This window comes from Lissotriton vulgaris, chromosome 11, assembly GCF_964263255.1.
Source record: "Lissotriton vulgaris chromosome 11, aLisVul1.2, whole genome shotgun sequence".
NCBI lineage: Eukaryota > Metazoa > Chordata > Amphibia > Caudata > Salamandridae > Lissotriton > Lissotriton vulgaris.
The window spans coordinates 122,387,328-122,406,125 of NC_141699.1; the positions used below are offsets into that span (position 1 = coordinate 122,387,328).

An 18,798-nucleotide genomic window follows, 5' to 3' on the forward strand; every position below is an offset into this window, starting at 1 on the left:
GCATGAACCGTCCACATAAAGTGTCAGGTCTGGATTTGTCAATGGGACATCTGTTAAGTCTCGTCTAGGCTTAGTTACTGCATTAATTATTTCTATACAATCATGCGGAGCTGGATCTGTCATAACTGTAGGTAACAGTGTTGCGGGGTTCAGGATGCTGCAACGTCTGATTTCTATGTGTGGCTGGAATAGTGTTAATTCATAACCTGTCAGTCGTGCTATAGTTAAGTGTTGAGTCTGGGTTCTGTTTAACAAAACCTCTACAGAATGTGGTACTTGAACTGTTAACTGATGACCTAAAACAATTGAATCACTTTGTCTTATTGCTAACGCTGTTGCTGCTACTGACTTTAAGCACGCAGGGAGTGCTTGAGCTACTGAATCCAATGTACTAGAAAAATAAGCACAAGGCTTATGTGAACCTGCTTGGTCTTGAGTGAGGACAGACAACGCTGTGCCATCACGTTCTGTAACAAAAAGTGTAAACGGTTTGCTGTAACATGGTGTCGCTAAAACTGGTGCTTGGCATAAAACTTTCTTTAATTCTTCAAAAGCTTGTGTGTGTTCCTGAGTCCAAGGGAGGACAGTCGAAGTCGCTGCCTCCTGTGTCGTTAACTGGATGAGTGGTTTAGCTAGAAATGCATACTGGGGAATCCATTGTCTGCAGTACGAGGTGAGGCCTATGAAGGCCCGCACTTCCTTTTGTGTCTTGGGTTGCGGCATGTTCACAATTAACTGAATGCGATCGGGAGTGAGCTGTCTCCCCACTTTGGACAGCAAGTGACCCAAGTACACAACTTGCTGAACACAGAATTGTAGCTTCGAAGGAGACACCTTGTGTCCCTTGTCGGCCAGGAAATGTAAAACTGTCAGTGATGCTTTCTCACATTCGGGCTCACTTCGTGCGGTGATCAGCAGATCATCGACGTATTGTAGTAAAGCGGTGTTAACTGGCATTTGAATACAATCTAGTTGTCTTTTCAGTGCTTGACTATAGATGCTGGGGCTTTCTGTGAATCCTTGAGGTGCGCGCGAAAATTTGAAACTGCGTCCATTTAAACAGAATCCGAAGAGATATTGGCTCTCTGGATCAATAGGCACGCTGAAGAAGGCGTTCTTGAGATCAATTACAGTAAAGAACGTTGCTTCTGAATCAATAGCAGTCAAGAGAGATGATATATCGGGGACCACAGGATACTGTGGGATAATGCATTTATTCAATTCTCGAAGATCAATCACCAGCCGATATACTGGCGGTGCATTGGGATCAGTACGTTTAAGAATCGGAATGATGGGTGAGTTACAGATATTGGAGTCGGTCTCGACGACCACTCCTTGGGCAATGAGCTCTTCAATGATTTTCAGTAAAGCCGCTACAGCATCGGGTGGTAACTTGTATTGTCTGATTCTGGGTAATACAACACCTGCCTTGAGGGTAACGCGGTATGGTGTAATGTGCATACATCCTACATCAGTTGGGCCTTTTGCCCACAAGTAATCAGGTACATTTTTCAATCTGACGTCAAACTCACGAAGGACGTAATGACCCTTGAAATCCCGCAGAAAGAGTCTAACTCCCTCCGGGGAGCAGCATATTATAGCCCCTAGAGCCTTCAGTGTTTTAATTCCTAACAGATTTTCCGGACATGATTTTGTTAGTAACAGGTCTGTAACGCGTGATAATGGACCCACAGCCAGGGGAACTGGTTCTGAGACTTCATTTACAATAGGTTGTCCTGAAAAACCAAGGGAAACATTTTGTGAGCCTGAGAGGGGTGCCCCTGGAACTTCGTCATGACTTATTGTAGTGCGACTTGCCCCTGTGTCAATTAAAAACTTTCTATCTTTCCCCAATACTTGACTGTGTACATAAGGACCTTCTTGATCTACAGGAATCTCGATAAGAGGCAAGCCACCTTCCCTCTCTAGGCTGTTTCATGTATATCGGGAATATTCGGGGTAAGCAGACTGGGCATACTGGTACATCTGTTGTGAGACTTGCTGAGTTGCAGCAATGGGCTGTGGCTGTGGTACTGCTACGGTCTGTGCTGTCTGTGCGGATGCATGCATGGGCTGTGTATTCTGTGTAGACTGATGCTGGTTATGGTCTTGTCTAGGCGGATGCGGTCTCTCTTTAGTTTTACCTGTCGCTATGTTATGTTTCAGAACTGCACATTCGTGTACGTAGTGACCTGGCTGCTTGCAATAATTGCATGTCCCTTTAACAGGAGCTGCAGCGTGACTTGTCTGGGTCGTACCTTTCCTGTGACTGTCGGATGGGACCGTCTGGGCTACTAACATTTTCATTTTCGTGTCTTTCATGCGCTTCTGTTCCTGATCTTGTTCTTCCCTAATTCTATTCTGGTGATATTGTAACATTTGTAACATCTGGGATGGCGTATTTGCTTGCCATGTACTCTCGACTTTATACACTCTATTTTTAACTAACGGTAGGGAATTCTCGACTAACTTTGATACAAAAAGATGTGGGTACGACTCGCTACTTGGCTGGAGGCCACTATTGATAATAAAACATTTCTCGAATCTTGAATAAAAGTCGCTAGTATCTTCATCATGTTTCTGTTTACAGGACGAGATTGCATCCCAATCCTCCTTTCTAGTTGTCAATAATCTGGGCAGGACCTGTACTATTAAACCTGGTAATGCTTTAGTTTTGTCCCCAAGGCCTAACCCTGGAACCCGTTTCTTTTCTTCATCCTCTATTTCTGCCCAGGCAATCTTTGCGTCTCCCACCTCCCAGTCCTTTTCCTTTAATTTCTCGAATATACCCGTAGGCAATAATACTTTCAACATTTTCATGATATCATCATATGTGTAGTCCCCCATCAGTAACATGTCTTTGAGCTCTCTATGAAAACCTGCAGGGTCTTTATCATGGCACGGTACTAATTTCTTCATTTCTAACAGTTCTAATTTAGTTAGAGGCGTGTGTACATACACGCGTTTCAAAATTTTATCCTCACCCATAACAGGGTGCACTTCTCGCAAGGGGTTCTGACTTTCAATACCACCCCCGCACTGCATATGGTACATTTTCCTTTCTGGAGGTGGGGCGGGAACATATTCAGGACTTACAAAGGTGTCATATCTGCGTCGTTGTTCTAGAATTATTTGGACTAATTTAGTGCTTAGGCCTCTCCATCTATCCATCAGTAGTGCTTCTAGTGTCTCATGTAAGGGACCTGGATCGGAATAATGTTTTCTGTACTTAATGAGAAGGTGCTGAATCATATATATACCTGCTAATTTCTGTTCGTCGGGGGAGAGGTTCAGAAATGTCTGTGCTACGGTGTCATCATTATATATGTCTGCATTTTCGGCCCATGATACCGCTGATCGGGCTAATTCTTGTTCATCCATAGAATTGAGTACATGGTACCCAACTCGATCTCGAAGCCGTTTATCAGTTTCCTGGAACTGATGTTCAGCAGAATTCGGATTCGTTAAGGCAGAGAAGAAAACTCTCTTGCTTTCTGGACGGATACCCTTCCTAAGATAAGTTCCCTTACCTACATATGCTATAGTGCTTGTAGTCGGTTCTAGTTCTTCAGATTCTTCTTCCTCCTCGGAGGGAGCCTTTTCTTTCTCTTTCTCGTGTACTGCTATCACTGCTTTCTTAATCTTTTTATACATGGCCTCTATGCAATTTTGTCTGTCATGTTTTCCATCGGCTATATTTTGACCCCACTTGTTCAATGCATCCAATTCACTCTGCTCTGTTCCGGGCCTGTCTCGTTCTCTTATTAGACAATTTATGAAAAATCGTAGTATCAGTGCTTGCATGGTAACTTTCTGTTTCTCCAGGGCATCCTTAATACTGTCGGGGTCCTTTCCCGTTTGAACGAACTCATATATTCTATCTAGGTGCTCCTTCATTCCTGCATAACATAACAAACTATCAGTAGCAGATCTTAACCGTAAAGACGCTAATATCATTAAGTCGTCCTGTCCAGGTTCTGGATCATATCTACAAACTGACATATTTTCTTTTAGTGCATCAAGACGGGATGAATTAGAAGAACGGGGGGATCTGTGCGTAAAAGGACTCTGCATACCTCTGAGATTTAATCTGTGAGTCGGTGGCGGGGTCTGGAGACCCGCGGTCGCACCTCCTGAAGCGGAAACTTGGGCATTATCTCTGTGTGTAGTCAGTATCTGAATTTGTCTTTTAGTAGGATCTGATTGAAGTGGTTTCGGCAGATCAGTTTTAGGTGAGGGAAGTGGCGGAGCTGGCGGAACGGGACTAGTCTTTTTCGGTGTCGGCTGAGAGTGATCTTGGGGGGCAATACCACCCCCGGCCCTGTCAGTAGGCAGGGCACGAACAGGCAGATTGGTGTAAGCTGGCGCTACATCTTCGAGATATGAATTTAGGAATATGTCTTTAGTAGTCTTATGCATTACTTTAGTTGGAACTAATGGTGACGGCAAATTTTTCGGTATTTCTGAAATGGCGTCAGGGGTACCATCGGCCAAAAGATACATGTTGTTCACTTTGCCATTTAGGATACGATCTATTTGTTCTACTTTTACTCGAATTCCCTCAGTAACTAATTCGTTTTCTTGGGCCTTTTCTGATTCTTTAAGCCTGTCTTCTCTACGGAGTGCTCTATCAGCACGCTTACGTGATTCCTTACGCCAAAATTCTATGGCGTCTTTCTGAGATTGTCTAGCTTTCTTTTTCCGTAATATTTCTTCTACCTTTATGATGCACTCGGCATCCCATGTTCCGTTAACTGGCCATCGGTATCTCTCCTCTAGGTGCTTGGTATAATCTGTCCATAACTCTAGATACAAGATGGCGTCTATGCCATGCTTATTATACATGAAATTACCTGGAGTGTCCCTAGGGGGGATTGGAATCTCTTCCTCTAACATCCCTTTCCTAGTTCCTATCTGCTTTAATTTGTTAAAAAACGGCATTGTGCCTACTTGATACTGAAATGCTTGATCCTTAATACTTAATTTCGCCTGTAACTATTTAAACAAACAAACACAATAATACACAAGAACAATCACATTCATACCACGACATTAATCACATGAAACATTTAAAGACATAGCTAACTTCCCCCCTACTCTGAATGTACCGCTCAACGATACAGATACACTGCTGTAACAGTGCAGAAATTCGGAATACTTTATATACTGCTAAACAGTACAGATACACTGCCTAAAAACAGTGCAGACCGGACTTGCGTACCCAAACCCGTCTAGATACGACCCAGCAATGGTACTCACCGGGAAGCACGGAAAACAGAAGGCCTCGGAAAACTCGACTGGACTCGACTCGGAACTTCGGAAAACTTCGGAAAACTTCGGAAAACTTCGGAAAACTTCGGAAAACTGGTGGGCCTCTTCACACCTCGGACCTTGCTTCCTTCGGCTGGGCTCTGGTCGGGATCCTCCGCACTCCTCACCGCCTCGTCTGGGCACTGATCGCAGTCTTCGTCACCTCCGTGTGTCAGAGGGGGATGCAGGAAATCCTGTCAGTACACGTGTTGTCCGTCTAACTGATGGCAGGGGACACGGATTGCAACGCACCTTCCGGCGCGTGAGGTGGGGGAGGGGTCCCTATTCGGGCGCCAAAATGATGTAAATAATTAATTTACTCTCTTAATTTCTATGCAGGTAAGTACTTAATCAATAATAACTCAATCGAAATGAAGGAAAACAGAGTCCGTGGTGTAAGAGTTTCTAAGGGTTTTATTCCTCATAAAGGAATCAGGATATCATGTTCTGACCACCACACAGGATGTCAGAAGGGATAGATGAGCGCGCCGTTGTTTATTGACAATACATAGCTTATATACTTGATTTACATCATAATGTTCAATGTAAGAGGCGTAACAGCTGAGAGAAGACAAGATAACAGTATACACGTGGTGCTAGTACATCATCAAGAGGCGTAAACTAGGCGTGTGTGCTAGAAACGTCACTGATAGGTGACGCAAGTGGGTGGCACCAAGGGGTGGTGCTAACAGAATGTTGCAATGTCAGCGGAAATCGGAAGCTTGGATGCGCGCGCAGCTGCATGACGTGTGATAGACGGGGTGCAGGGGACTTGACATTTACACTGGCGGAAAGAGACAGAAGTCTGGCATGTCAGATCAACTTGTGCTTCTATCATATCCGATATCTGATGTTTAGGAACTAAGCTATCTGGGCAGAAAGGTCTCTAGAGCAGAAGCTATTCTATACTTGCTGTGAGTGCGTGTATAAGCGCCTGAGTGTCTGTATGAGAAGCGTGGGGGCATGGGGCCTTCCATGGAAGCATGGCAACAGAGGCTATGAATTACTTGCATAAAGACAGGTCGGCCCTTTAGCCCTGTAGCTGAGGAAGGATGTTTACTGAAGCTAGCAGGCTGGAATGTATCTTCGGGGAGGAAAACAGATAACTCGAAGGTTATAGTCAATCTTGGCAGGCAGCAGGCTGAGCTGAGCACGGAGGGCCGCGCTAGAAGTAAGTCAGAGTTCACGGGTACGGGGGCTGCTTGGGCAGAGGCCCTCGCAGTCAGAAGCCAGAAAAGAGGCTCGGTGGCAGAGATTCAGGGCCTACTTTCAGCCAGGCTGAAAAACGTAGGAGTACACTTCAAAAAGACGTTGGCATAGCATACTTAGGAACGGACCATCAAACCCATTCATGGTGGGTCTGAAAGAGGACAAGTTAACGTTGGACGCAAATGTATTTGCGTCTTCATAGCTGGTACAGGAGGGAAGTTACATGCACTTTTAACTCGTACATGGAGTCGGTGGGGTACTCGCTAGGGAACACAACATGACCATAAAATTTATATTACCTCAACGGTATCGTTACCCTCTCCTCAAACCTCTGTGTACCTGTGCATTTACTTTCGTGATTTGCTTTCTGCATTAGCACTCGTGATTTGTAATTGGCGATTTGTTAACCTGCATTAGCGCTTGTAACTGTGAATCTGTCTCAGCGCTAGTGATTTACTGCTCAGTCCGCTCTGTGTGTGGCACGTTTCAGGCATTCTGCAGCGCAACATAATTCAGGCCATTTAATTAGCGCGACGGAAACGGAGCTGCGCTCTACCTGGTTACTTCAATCTTTATCAGCATATTTAAAGCGCCTGTGACCTTTTCCTGTGCCCCAGCCTCACTCGACTTGTCTCTACCTCCATTTTGTTTGTTGTTGTTGGTCAGAGCCCTTCCTCCTCGCAACGCTCCCGCCTCCCTGCTGCCCCTCCCACCCACTGACCCTTACTGTAGACCCCGTAGGATTTCCAGCTGTGACCGCCCTGACTTCGTCAGATACGGTCGCTCCCACGCTCCCTGGCTCCTGACGGTATCGTTACCCTCTCCTCAAACCTCTGTGTACCTGTGCATTTACTTTCGTGATTTGCTTTCTGCATTAGCACTCGTGATTTGTAATTGGCGATTTGTTAACCTGCATTAGCGCTTGTAACTGTGAATCTGTCTCAGCGCTAGTGATTTACTGCTCAGTCCGCTCTGTGTGTGGCACGTTTCAGGCATTCTGCAGCGCAACATAATTCAGGCCATTTAATTAGCGCGACGGAAACGGAGCTGCGCTCTACCTGGTTACTTCAATCTTTATCAGCATATTTAAAGCGCCTGTGACCTTTTCCTGTGCCCCAGCCTCACTCGACTTGTCTCTACCTCCATTTTGTTTGTTGTTGTTGGTCAGAGCCCTTCCTCCTCGCAACGCTCCCGCCTCCCTGCTGCCCCTCCCACGCCCCCCCCCCCTCAAAGTGTATGAATGTCAGATGGTTCCACGCGCAGCGTCCACGTGCTACGGACACGCCGAAGGTGCGCCAAAGGTAAGCCCGTCTACGCCCGTCCGCGCCTGGACCGCGCCCAGCGCCAGTCCCCCTGCCCCTCGCGCAGCCCAGCCCCCCCGCATTACCTACGATTCCGCCGCCCTCCTAGCCCTTAACCCCGGTCGCGCCCCCAACTGCGTCCAAGCCGCTCCTGGACGCACCCATGGACCGTTCTCCTGCCTCTCCTGCAAATTCAGCGGCACCAACAACGTCTCCGCTCCGACCACACCACAGATTCCCGACCCCAACCACCTAGAATGCATCCTTCTCAACACCCGCTCGGTCCACAGGCACGCCATTGACCTTTGGAACCTACTAGACACCATCTCTCCAGACGTCGCATTCCTAACGGAAACATGGATGAACGCCTCCTCCGCCCCTGACATCGCCATCGCTATCCCTGATGACTATAAGATTACACGCAAAGACCGCACCGACCATTCAGGAGGAGGAATCGCTATCGTCCACAAGAAATCAATCCGCATCTCAACCAGCTCTGACGCCAACCTCGCCAACTCCGAACACCTTCACTTCCAGATCCACATCGACCCCAAGACCACACTCAGAGGCACCCTCCTCTACAGACCACCAGGACCCCGCGCAAAATTCAGTGAAGACATCACAGACTTCATCACCCCACAACCAACTCTACAAAGAAACTGGAACAAAATCACCACGGAGCAGATCTCCACTTCGCTCCTTCAAACCTCCCCAGCCCTCTCTTCTAACGCCAACGAAGCCGCCTCCAACCTCACCCTTTGGTTATCCAACACCGCCGACACCTTAGCACCACTGAAAAAACGCCACCACAAACTTGGCATCAAGAAGGCCTCATGGTTCAACGAAGACCTCAAGAAATCCAAGAAACGATGCCGCTCCCTTGAAAAGGCCTGGAAAAAAGACCCATCCACCAGCAACAAGGACGCCTACAAAAGCGCCATCCGTACTCACCACCAACTGATCCGAAAAGCCAAGAAAACAGCATTTAAGGATCGACTCGACAACAACGCCCACAACAGCAAGGAACTTTTCAACATCGTCAAGGAATTTTCCAACCCCTCGGCCAACTCCAACGACATCACCCCCTCTCAAACCCTCTGCGACTCCCTAGCCTCTTTCTTCCACAACAAAATTGCTGACATCCACAACAGCTTTGACAACCAACCCGGAAGCCAACCCACCCTACCATCAGCTGACTATCTTCCCCCCGTTAACACCCTTAACGCCTGGAACCCAATCTCCACTGAGGACACCATCCGCCTGATGAATTCCATCCACTCTGGATCCCCCACAGACCCATGCCCTCACCACATCTTCAACAAAGCAGACTCCGTCATAGCTCCGCACCTCCGAGACGTCATCAACTGCTCCTTCACCTCCGCTACCTTCCCAGAAGACTGGAAACACGCTGAACTCACCGCCCTTCTGAAAAAACCAACAGCAGACCCCACCGAACTCAAAAACTACCGCCCCATCTCGCTTCTTCCATTCCCGGCCAAAGTCATCGAGAAAGCTGTCAACAACCAGCTCGCCGCCTTCCTCGAAGCCAACAAATCCCTCGACTCCTCACAGTCCGGCTTCCGAGCAAAACACAGCACTGAGACCGCCCTCATCGCAGCAACAGACGACATTCGAACTCTACTGGACAATGGAGACACAGTCGCCCTCATCCTCCTCGACCTCTCTGCAGCCTTCGACACAGTCTGCCACAGCACCCTTTTACAACGCCTCAGAAACATCGGTATCCAAGGAAAGGCACTGGAATGGATCACCTCGTTCCTCTCCGGAAGAACCCAGAGAGTCCGCCTCCCACCATTCAAGTCCGAAGCCTCTGAAATCATCTGCGGCGTACCACAAGGATCCTCACTCAGCCCCACCCTCTTCAACGTATACATGAGCCCCCTCGCGGCCATCGCCCGCCAACACAACCTCAACATCATCTCTTACGCGGATGACACTCAACTGATCCTATCTCTCACCAAGGACCCCAGCACCGCCAAAACTAACCTACACGAAGGAATGAAAGAAGTCGCCGAATGGATGAAACAAAGCCGTCTGAAACTGAACTCAGACAAAACAGAAGTCCTCATCTTAGGTAAATCCCCCTCTGCATGGGACAACTCCTGGTGGCCGGAAGCCCTCGGAAATGCACCCATCCCGACAGACCACGCACGGAACCTTGGCGTCATCCTGGATTCTTCACTCTCAATGAACAGACAAGTCAGCGCCGTATCCTCTTCCTGCTTTAACATCCTTCGCATGCTCAGAAAAACATTTTGCTGGATCCCCTCCGAAACAAGGAAAACAGTCACCCACGCTCTAGTCACGAGCCGACTGGACTACGGAAACACCCTCTACGCAGGTACCACCGCTAAACTCCAGAAGAAACTACAACGAATCCAAAACGCCTCAGCCAGGCTCATATTAGACATCCCACGCAACGAACACATCTCTGGTCACCTTAAAGACCTCCACTGGCTACCCGTCAATAAGAGGATTACTTTCCGACTGCTTACCCGCGCACACAAATCACTCTACGACATCGGACCAGATTGCCTCAACTCTCGACTGTCCTTCTACACCCCCTCCCGCCAACTTCGCTCTTCCAGCCAAGCATTCGCCACTGTCCCTCGTATCAACAAAACCACCATGGGAGGCAGATCCTTCTCATACCTGGCTGCCAAAACATGGAACTCACTCCCCGCTTACCTTCGCCTCACCCAGAATCACCTAGCGTTCAGAAAGCAACTTAAAACGTGGATATTTGACAAATAATCCTCCTCCCCTCCCTAAGCGCCTTGAAACCCTCTGGGTATGTAGTGCGCTATATAAATTTTATGACTTGACTTGACTTGACTTGAGTGTTTCCATATACACTTAACTTCCACTCAGGTCCTTCTTTCCTGTGATATGGTGCCTTTTGTTTCACGAAGAGATTCGTTTTCCTCTCCAGGTACCTTCCCTTCCTTCCGTCTTTTCTCTACTAACTCGGGGTCCTAGTCTCCTCGTGGTCATCCTCTTTGAGGGTTGGTTGTGCTCTGTTTCCATCCTCCATTATTAGAGGGAAAAGGCCAGTCTTTTCATCTCTTCCTACGGTGGACTGTTCTTAATGTGTTCCATTCTTACTAGACGGCACAGTTCTACAAGGCACAATCAGTCTATTTCTGTCTGTTGAGATGTTCTTCCCCGTTGCACTCGGGGAAGGTTCTTCGCTTAGCTTGCGGGGCTGTCTAATTCTGTTTTTTACGATGGTGTCTTCCACCATCCTCCTTTATTCACGGATTTTCATCCCTCGCAAACTGTTCCCATACTTTCACAGTTTTTTGTTGGTGGCTCCGCTTTGTGCAGCGGAAAGGTTTCTCCGAAGAAATCTGACAGCGCGCCAGGAGGGACTTATATGACCTTGCTAACGTCACATATGCGGACGACGTCAGGGCGTGGTCATGTGGCGGCGCGCAGAGGTGCTGCTGCAAAATAATTCCGGATCCAGTCTGACGCCTGGGGATATTCTAAGTTAAGGAATCTGCGGCTAGACAACATCTCTACCAGATACATTGTTACCGTAGGTAAGTAACTCGTACATTAGCAACCTAAAGGAGCATTCTATTAGCAGATGTTTGAGAAGCCACTATGTGGTCAGCTCGCCAAACATTTGTTGGAAAGTGCTCCTTTTTGACATGGTCACCACCACTTTTTACATGTTATTTGATGTCATTTCCACTGAAAGTTCACTGGGTTCTTGCTAACCAGGTCCAAAGTGCCAATCTCTTTCCCAAAACGGTGCAATTGTACCCCAGTTGGCAATACCTTTAGCCCTCCCTGTAAGTCCCTAATAAGTGGTATCTCTGGCACATAGGGCAAAGAGGCTAAAGAGGGTCCTTAAGGGCTGCAGCACAGATTCTGCCACACTAAAGGACCCCTCACCAGACACATACAGACTGCTACTGCAGGCTGAATGTAATGGTGCAGACAGAAGTGAAAACACAACTTGGTGCTGCAGACACTGCATGCAGTATAGGTAAGCCGGCCCTAAGGCAGAGTGCATTATACTACTCTGCTGGTCAGTTCCGTTGCTGCTACTATAAGTAAACACGGAAACCATATTAAGTACATGTGCTGGACACTGGTGAAAACGAGTTCCCCAGCTACATGATGATTTCACTAAAATAGGGATGTTTGGTTTCAAACATCTCGTATTAAACCCACACTGATGCCAGTGTTGGATTTATAAATACATGCACACAGAGGGTACCTTAGAGTTGCCCCCTGGCTCGCACCTTGGGATTGCTAGAGCAAGCCCCTGTTCACTTATAAGGGAATTCCTGGACTCTTTGCACAGTATATCTCTTTTAGATATACCATATAGAGAGCCAGCTTCCTACAACATTCACTAAGCATAATTCTGTGGTTAGTTAGGCCCCCTAAGAAGCACAAGTTTGTGAAATAAAGCATGTGATTACAGCTACGCATGTGCCAAATGGAAAAAGATTCTGGCTCTGTGCCTCTTCTCTCTTCTTTGTCAGTCTCCAACCTAGAGTTCTGGACCTTACTTTTTAAACCACAGTAGAGAGTAGTATCTGAAGATGACCACTATGCACTAAATGGAGCATTGTGGGCTTTACGATGGGCTGCTACAGCCCACCTTCGGGTCGATGCCCAAAAGGAAAAAATTAATAGACCTGGACCAAACCGGTGGTCCGAAACGGTTTCCCTTTTTAGATGGCGGAATAATGCACAGCATGAGAGTCCAGAAAAGTGTTCAATCGGCAAAGTTATTATTACAGGTAAGCAGTGCTTTTCTTACCTCGAACAACCAGTTTACAGCTTGTAGAACGGTGAGTTCAATTGCCCATTACTCGCCACCTCTAATGTAAGTTTACTTGACAGATGTAACATTGTACAATCAGAGGTACAATTTTTACATTACTTTGTGTAGACGCTATACTGCTTCACACCTTCAATCTTACAAGTAAACATGACAGTGGGGGAAAAACACAATTTCAGGTAGAGTTTGCAGTCTTGTGCATTTTAGGATTCAGGGTAGGTATTCACGAGTTCCCCCAAATATTAGGGAACTTCGTCAGAGAAAACCAAGTTGCAGCATTCTGAGCAAAGCATGTGATCTACATCACTATAAACTGTAAATCGATTGTTAGCGTTTTTTTGGGGGGGGAGTGGGCTGCTTTTATATAGTGTGAACTAGATCTGAAGGTATCGGAGAGCATTACATGGGCACCAGTTGCGTTTCAGACGAACACATTAATTTTCGTTAGGCAAGGGGAAATTAAGTGATTTGCACAGAATTGCAGGGTGTTGAGCATCCCTGCCGACACTCAAACCCGGTTCCCCAGCTCTGAGGTCGACCCCTCTAGCCGTTAGGCCACATCCTCTCCCCTAAAATAACACATTTTGTTATTGCTGAAAAGAAAATATGTGCGGTAATGAAAAACACACGTATGCACTCCATTTTAATCAAGGATGTCATTTTTTTTCACTTTTTAGCCATTTCTCCTATTCTATTGGATGCTCTGACTGACCCTTCGAGGAAGACTCATAAATGTTTGCAGACACTGCTCGACACTAAATTTGTTCACTTCATTGATGCACCATCTCTTGCCTTGATTATGCCCATTGTTCAGAGAGCATTCCAAGACCGTTCCACAGACACCAGGAAAATGGCAGCTCAGATCATTGGGAACATGTACTCTCTAACAGACCAAAAGGTAAGAAGCTGTAAATATGAGGGGAGGGGCTTGAATTGGAATCTGTGACTCAACAACTGATTAGACAGTTGGATATGTGGAGTGAAAATCAAACCTGTCCTAATAAAGAGACGCTTCTAACGTAAAACTTTACATTAATTGATAGGTTTTTGATGTTATGTTTGTATAGGGAGGACAGCAGAGGATGGCAGTACAGAGCTGGGGGTGCATGCAAGCAGAGTTGGTGTTGTGTGGATACAATAAGGACGTTGTTAGTGTTTCTGCTGCTGGTGTCCTCATTTCAAAGTAAAAGGTTGAATGGATGCCTGCAGTTTGTTTGTGTATGAGAATGCAGGAGTCATTTGGAGGTGTCTAAAGACTGCTGTAGTACCATTCCAGCTCAAATGGTTTTAACTGTAAAGCTGAATATTAAAGATTTTGTGTGAAATTCATAAGGTCATTGGCTTTTACTGATTTGGATTTGGTGTACCTTGTGTACAGGGATTCAGATATGGCTTGGGTTGAAGAGTGGTTAAGACTGGTTGCACAGGGGTGGTAATAAAGGTGATCGAGTAAAGGAGTGTATTTGTATACAGGCATATTTGTGCAGCACACATCTAACAGGAGAGCCGCAATGCTCAATGTTTACCATGTGGGTTTAATTCTAATGTTTAATTGATGAAGTGGAAATGTTTGCTGTTAATTTTTTAGTCCTAGTTATTTTGGGTAATGGCTATGAAGTGTGGCAGTACTTTGCACTTGGGCTGGTATTGGTTTACTGGGGTGAGCATGAAGCTTGACAAGTGAGGAACCTTTTGATGCTAGCCGTTAAGGGGGTATGTAAGCCCAATTCATTGTGTTTTTCCTTGGTTTCTAAAAAGAAAAGTTGTTGTGATTGTTAAATGATAATGAAGTTGATAAGTGCTGTGTGGATTGAATAGAAAGCTGACTGGGCCTGACACTTTGGGGAATTATATTGTATGGATGAAACACTACAATGTTCTATATTTGAATGCCTATTCTGATTTATTTCTCAAGTGTGAGTCACGTAGCATTGTGTCTTTTTCAAAACGAGCCACTTAATTCTCTTCGTTCTTGTTTTAGGACCTGTCTCCATACCTGCCCAGTGTTACGCCTGGTCTAAAGGCTTCCTTACTTGACCCTGTACCAGAGGTAAGAGATTATTTACCTATTTATGCTTTTTTTTTTAACCTTTTTCGCTGTTGTGGGATATCTGTGAATATATGTACATTTGTCTGGTATCCTCAGTCACATGGTTGATCGTTAGTGTGGATTGCAAGTAGACAAGGTGTACATTTGGATACATTAATTGTATGTTGTCCAGTCTCCCTCCCTGCCTATGTTTACTTGCTCTTTTCTCGACCCTTCCAGGTGCGGACAGTGTCTGCCAAGGCTTTGGGGGCAATGGTGAAGGGGATGGGAGAGTCCTGCTTTGATGACTTGTTGCCCTGGCTGATGGAAACGCTGGCATCTGAACAGAGCTCTGTGGATCGATCTGGAGCTGCTCAGGGTGAGACTTTGAAGGGGGAAATGTGGAACCTCCAGTCAGCAGCAGTTGGTGCTTGGCATTGTGGAATGCGCCAAAGGGCACAAGTGGTGAAGTCTTTGGCATTATATAACGCAGTTAATCAAATGGAGGCTTCAGTTTGCATCCGGAATTTCCTTCAATTTATTTCTGCTTCTTCCTTTTTAAACTGTTGATGGGGCGTTTTATGTCCGTTTTATGAAGAGTAGCTGGATTGTGGCAACTTGAAACGTTTATTCCTTTCTAGTCTCATTACACAAATTGTATTTGCTTTCCTGGTAACGGTATCAAATGCCCTTTTTTTCTATATATAAACATGGGGGACGGGGTAGGTGGTGCACCAATTTCCAATACAATCAAAGCACAACACTCCATAAGCCTAGCTCATTTTGATCCCACTGATTGTGTATGAATCCTTTTTGTTTCATTGCTTTTGACGGAATACTTATTTCTCTGTTTTGTCTTAATTACTGCTTCCTTTGATGTGGCCCTTCCATATTACTCCTATACTTTCTAGATTGGCAGAGCTCTACCGCCTGCTTCACTTTAATCTCTGCTTTTAAAACATTTCTAATGGGAGATTGTAGAAAGCTGGCTCTGTATGTGATATATCAATAAACTGATATACCGTGTAAAGAGTCCAGTGGTTTCCTTATAAGTGGACGGGTTTATCCAGCAATCCCAAGGTGCTATATATGGGGTAGTGTGGGCAAGCAGCCTTAGGCTTAACTGAGAGGAGTGCAAGACATCTGCAAATACACACAATGATCAATAAATGACACACACGACTCAATAAGGAGATTTACACCAGTTTATTTAAAAAAGCAAGTGTCTTTATATGTGTAGGCATCAGAGAGAAATCGTTCAGGTAACTAAGTTTTTAAAGATAAATATTTTCAGTTAAAAAAGTGGACACACTGCAATTTTTGAGTTTGGTAAGGTTATCTTATGGGTGGAAGAACAAGTAATGCAAATAAGTATAGCACAGTGACTTACAATACCAATCTACAGGAGTTAAGGTGAGTGGTGGACAAGGTGGAAGGCAGCATCATCAGTACACCAACCGGGGCATGGGGGCAGCAGGGTGCAAAACAGCGTTGGGAACCCAATGTTATTCTATTGAGATCTGTCACTGCAAAACAAGGCTGCAGGTTCTGTCAGGAACCGACAGAGGGGGATCAGGCTCTGTGGTGCTTGGGAACGTAGGAACACACTTGGTCCTCTTCTCTATGGTCAGGGTACGACAGATGAAGGGGTGACTTTAGGTGTCTGTTTTTCAAACCGTCAGCAATCACAGTAGAGTGGACCTGCGTGCAGAGGCAGAAAAGGGCAGACAGGTCAAATGGACTGAGACCAGGTCTCTTGCTCTCGTCAGTCTTCTGCTTTTGTGGCTCTTCGTGTCCTTCTTCGTAGGTCATCAGGTTCTGCTTCTCTGGTGCCAGGAATTCCCCTATATACTACATTTAGGGGAGTTAGGGGAGTGTAGGATAGTAGCCAATAGGGTACTGACACCTGGAGTCACTGCACCCCCTATATGACCACTTCTTAGTGGGAAGTGGACATAACCGTGTCCCACAATTCCGAAGTACACAATCACCAAGATGGCTACTTAAGAAAAATCGTGTTCATCTCTGTGATGCCCACCTTAGGGATGGTACTCAGTGTAGCCCACCTTAGGGGTGGTACTAGCCAGGAGGGGGCACGCCTACCTGGCTAGCTAATTTTCAGGGGCAGAGCCAGTACAAGACGCGGAGGAACCTCCATTAGCGGCCTGGGACCATTGTGTCCACTTTCCCCTGAAGACACGCGGCGAAAATATTAGAGGTATACAATACCTCCTTAGAAACTAAAGTGGTAACACAAAATCCACTGTGACTACTACACAAATCGTGTGAGTATAGTTCCATTTATTTCAATGGAGATTGGTCACTACGGAAAGAGGCTGGAGGCTCTGGCCAGGAGGCCAGTAATCCTGAACCAGCACGTGGGATCAGGTCTTGTAATACTCAGGGATGGGTTGACACCTTTGGTCCTATTCTCCTGGGCCCATGGGCGACTGTTGCAGAGGTGTCCTTAGGTGTGTCTGTTTTTTCCTTACCGGAGCAGTCGCGGTTGAGGGGACCTGCGTGCAGAGGCTGCAGGAGATGTCCGGGAGTCCAAGAGGAGTGAAGCCACACGGACTCAAGCTCTGGAGGGCTGGCGGGCCTTGTTGACTCTAGTGGCCCACTGCAACTCGGGCCAGAGGTGACGTGTGCAGGGCTGACTTAGTGTGTCGGATTTTGGCGACCCAAGAGGCCTCTTCTCTTTTGGCGTTTCTTGAGAACAGGTCTGCTGTTCACTGGAGGTCTTCAGTCTTTTTCTAAGGCAGCCAGTCCTCCCAGGTTTCTGGAGTCAATAGCTGCAGAATGAGTCGACTTTGGCACAGTTCTCGATGAGGGTTGTAGGCAGGCCAGCCAGGTTGGTACCAGGTCAGCTGCGTCTTCTCTCCTCTCTGCTTTTGCTGCCCTTAGGTGTCCTCTCTCTTCTTAGGTCGTCAGGATCTGCTTCTCTGGTGCCAGGTGCTCCCCTAAAAACTGAAATTAAGGGTGTTAGGGGAGTGTAGAGTAGTAGCCAATGGGCTATTTACCCTAGGGGTCACTACACCAACTATATGACCACTTCCTGTGGGAAGTGGGCATAACCCTGTCACAGAAACCCCAAGTATGCCATCACAAAGATGGCTACTTCTGAAATATCGTGCCCACCTCACTGTAGTCCACCTTAGGGGTGGTACTAGCCTGGAGGTGGCACGACTACCGTGCTAGCTAATTTACCCACCTGTCCACCTGCCAGGGGGGTCCTGGACAAAGGGGGTGACTTCCTTTCCGGTGAGTGGAGCCAGATTTGCATTCCAAAGGCAGCTTACTGGCCACAAGAGGCTAATGAGTAGGTCATCCTGTGGGAGGGGGTGTTAAGCCTTCCCAGACAGGGTTTTGTTCTGGGTCCCCTGAGAGCAAAAGGCTCTCACCCTAGAAGGTCAGAACAGACTCTTGGGGGCAGGTTGGCAGAAACTAGTGATCAAGCACACCTAAGAGGGTCTTAGGTTTTCAGGGGGCATCCCTAAGGTGTCCTCTGGGTGCATGTATTGGTAAATCCATCACTGGAATCACCCGGGGTATGGGGGGGGGGGGTAGAGGTGTGTTGCTTCTCTTAAACAGCTGTTTTGGTTGCCCTTGTGGCTTTTAGCAGTCTTAGTCAATTAAGATGCCCTCTAAGCGGCTACTTCCAATCGGCGGATTCTCGCAATTCCTTTGTGTTGAAGTCACTCCTCCTGGTAGGCACAGTCCAGCTCCTTCCTTCAGGCAAATAGGTCTCCTTTTCCCCACAGGCAAGCAGTAAGGTATCCTGCAGATTTATACTGGGCTTAGTCCCAGTCCATAGTGAGAGTTTCAGTTCACGATATTCAGCTTTTTTTCAGTCGTCTTCTATTCCTTTTGCTGTTGCAGAGGTACTTTCCAGAGGCCCTTCCATTCCTGGGAAAGGGATGACACAGGTTTGAACTTCTGTTGTCCAGGTCATACCTCCCTGCTGCCCCTCCTAAGTATATTTTTGGCTGGTTCCAACGAAACATGGTATGACTCAAAACAGGGAGCAATCCACTAAAGAAAATGTGATGGAATGGGGTTCACTCTCGCATCAGCTACATTAAAATTTTTATGGTTACCATCCACCCACAGTCTGCTGGTGTTGG

The 18,798-nt window shown here is 46.7% G+C and overlaps 1 protein-coding gene across 2 annotated transcripts in view; it reads left to right on the top strand.

Annotated features, from left to right (window-relative positions):
• GCN1 (GCN1 activator of EIF2AK4) overlaps positions 1–18,798 on the top strand; it is a 746,722-nt gene that overhangs the window by 436,720 nt on the left and 291,204 nt on the right. For both annotated transcript variants that reach the window (XM_086942874.1, XM_086942875.1), the window contains exons 38-40: positions 13,323–13,543; positions 14,627–14,695; positions 14,915–15,053. In XM_086942874.1, the coding sequence (XP_086799000.1) occupies positions 13,323–13,543; positions 14,627–14,695; positions 14,915–15,053 (429 nt within the window). The remainder of the gene's footprint in view (positions 1–13,322; positions 13,544–14,626; positions 14,696–14,914; positions 15,054–18,798) is intronic.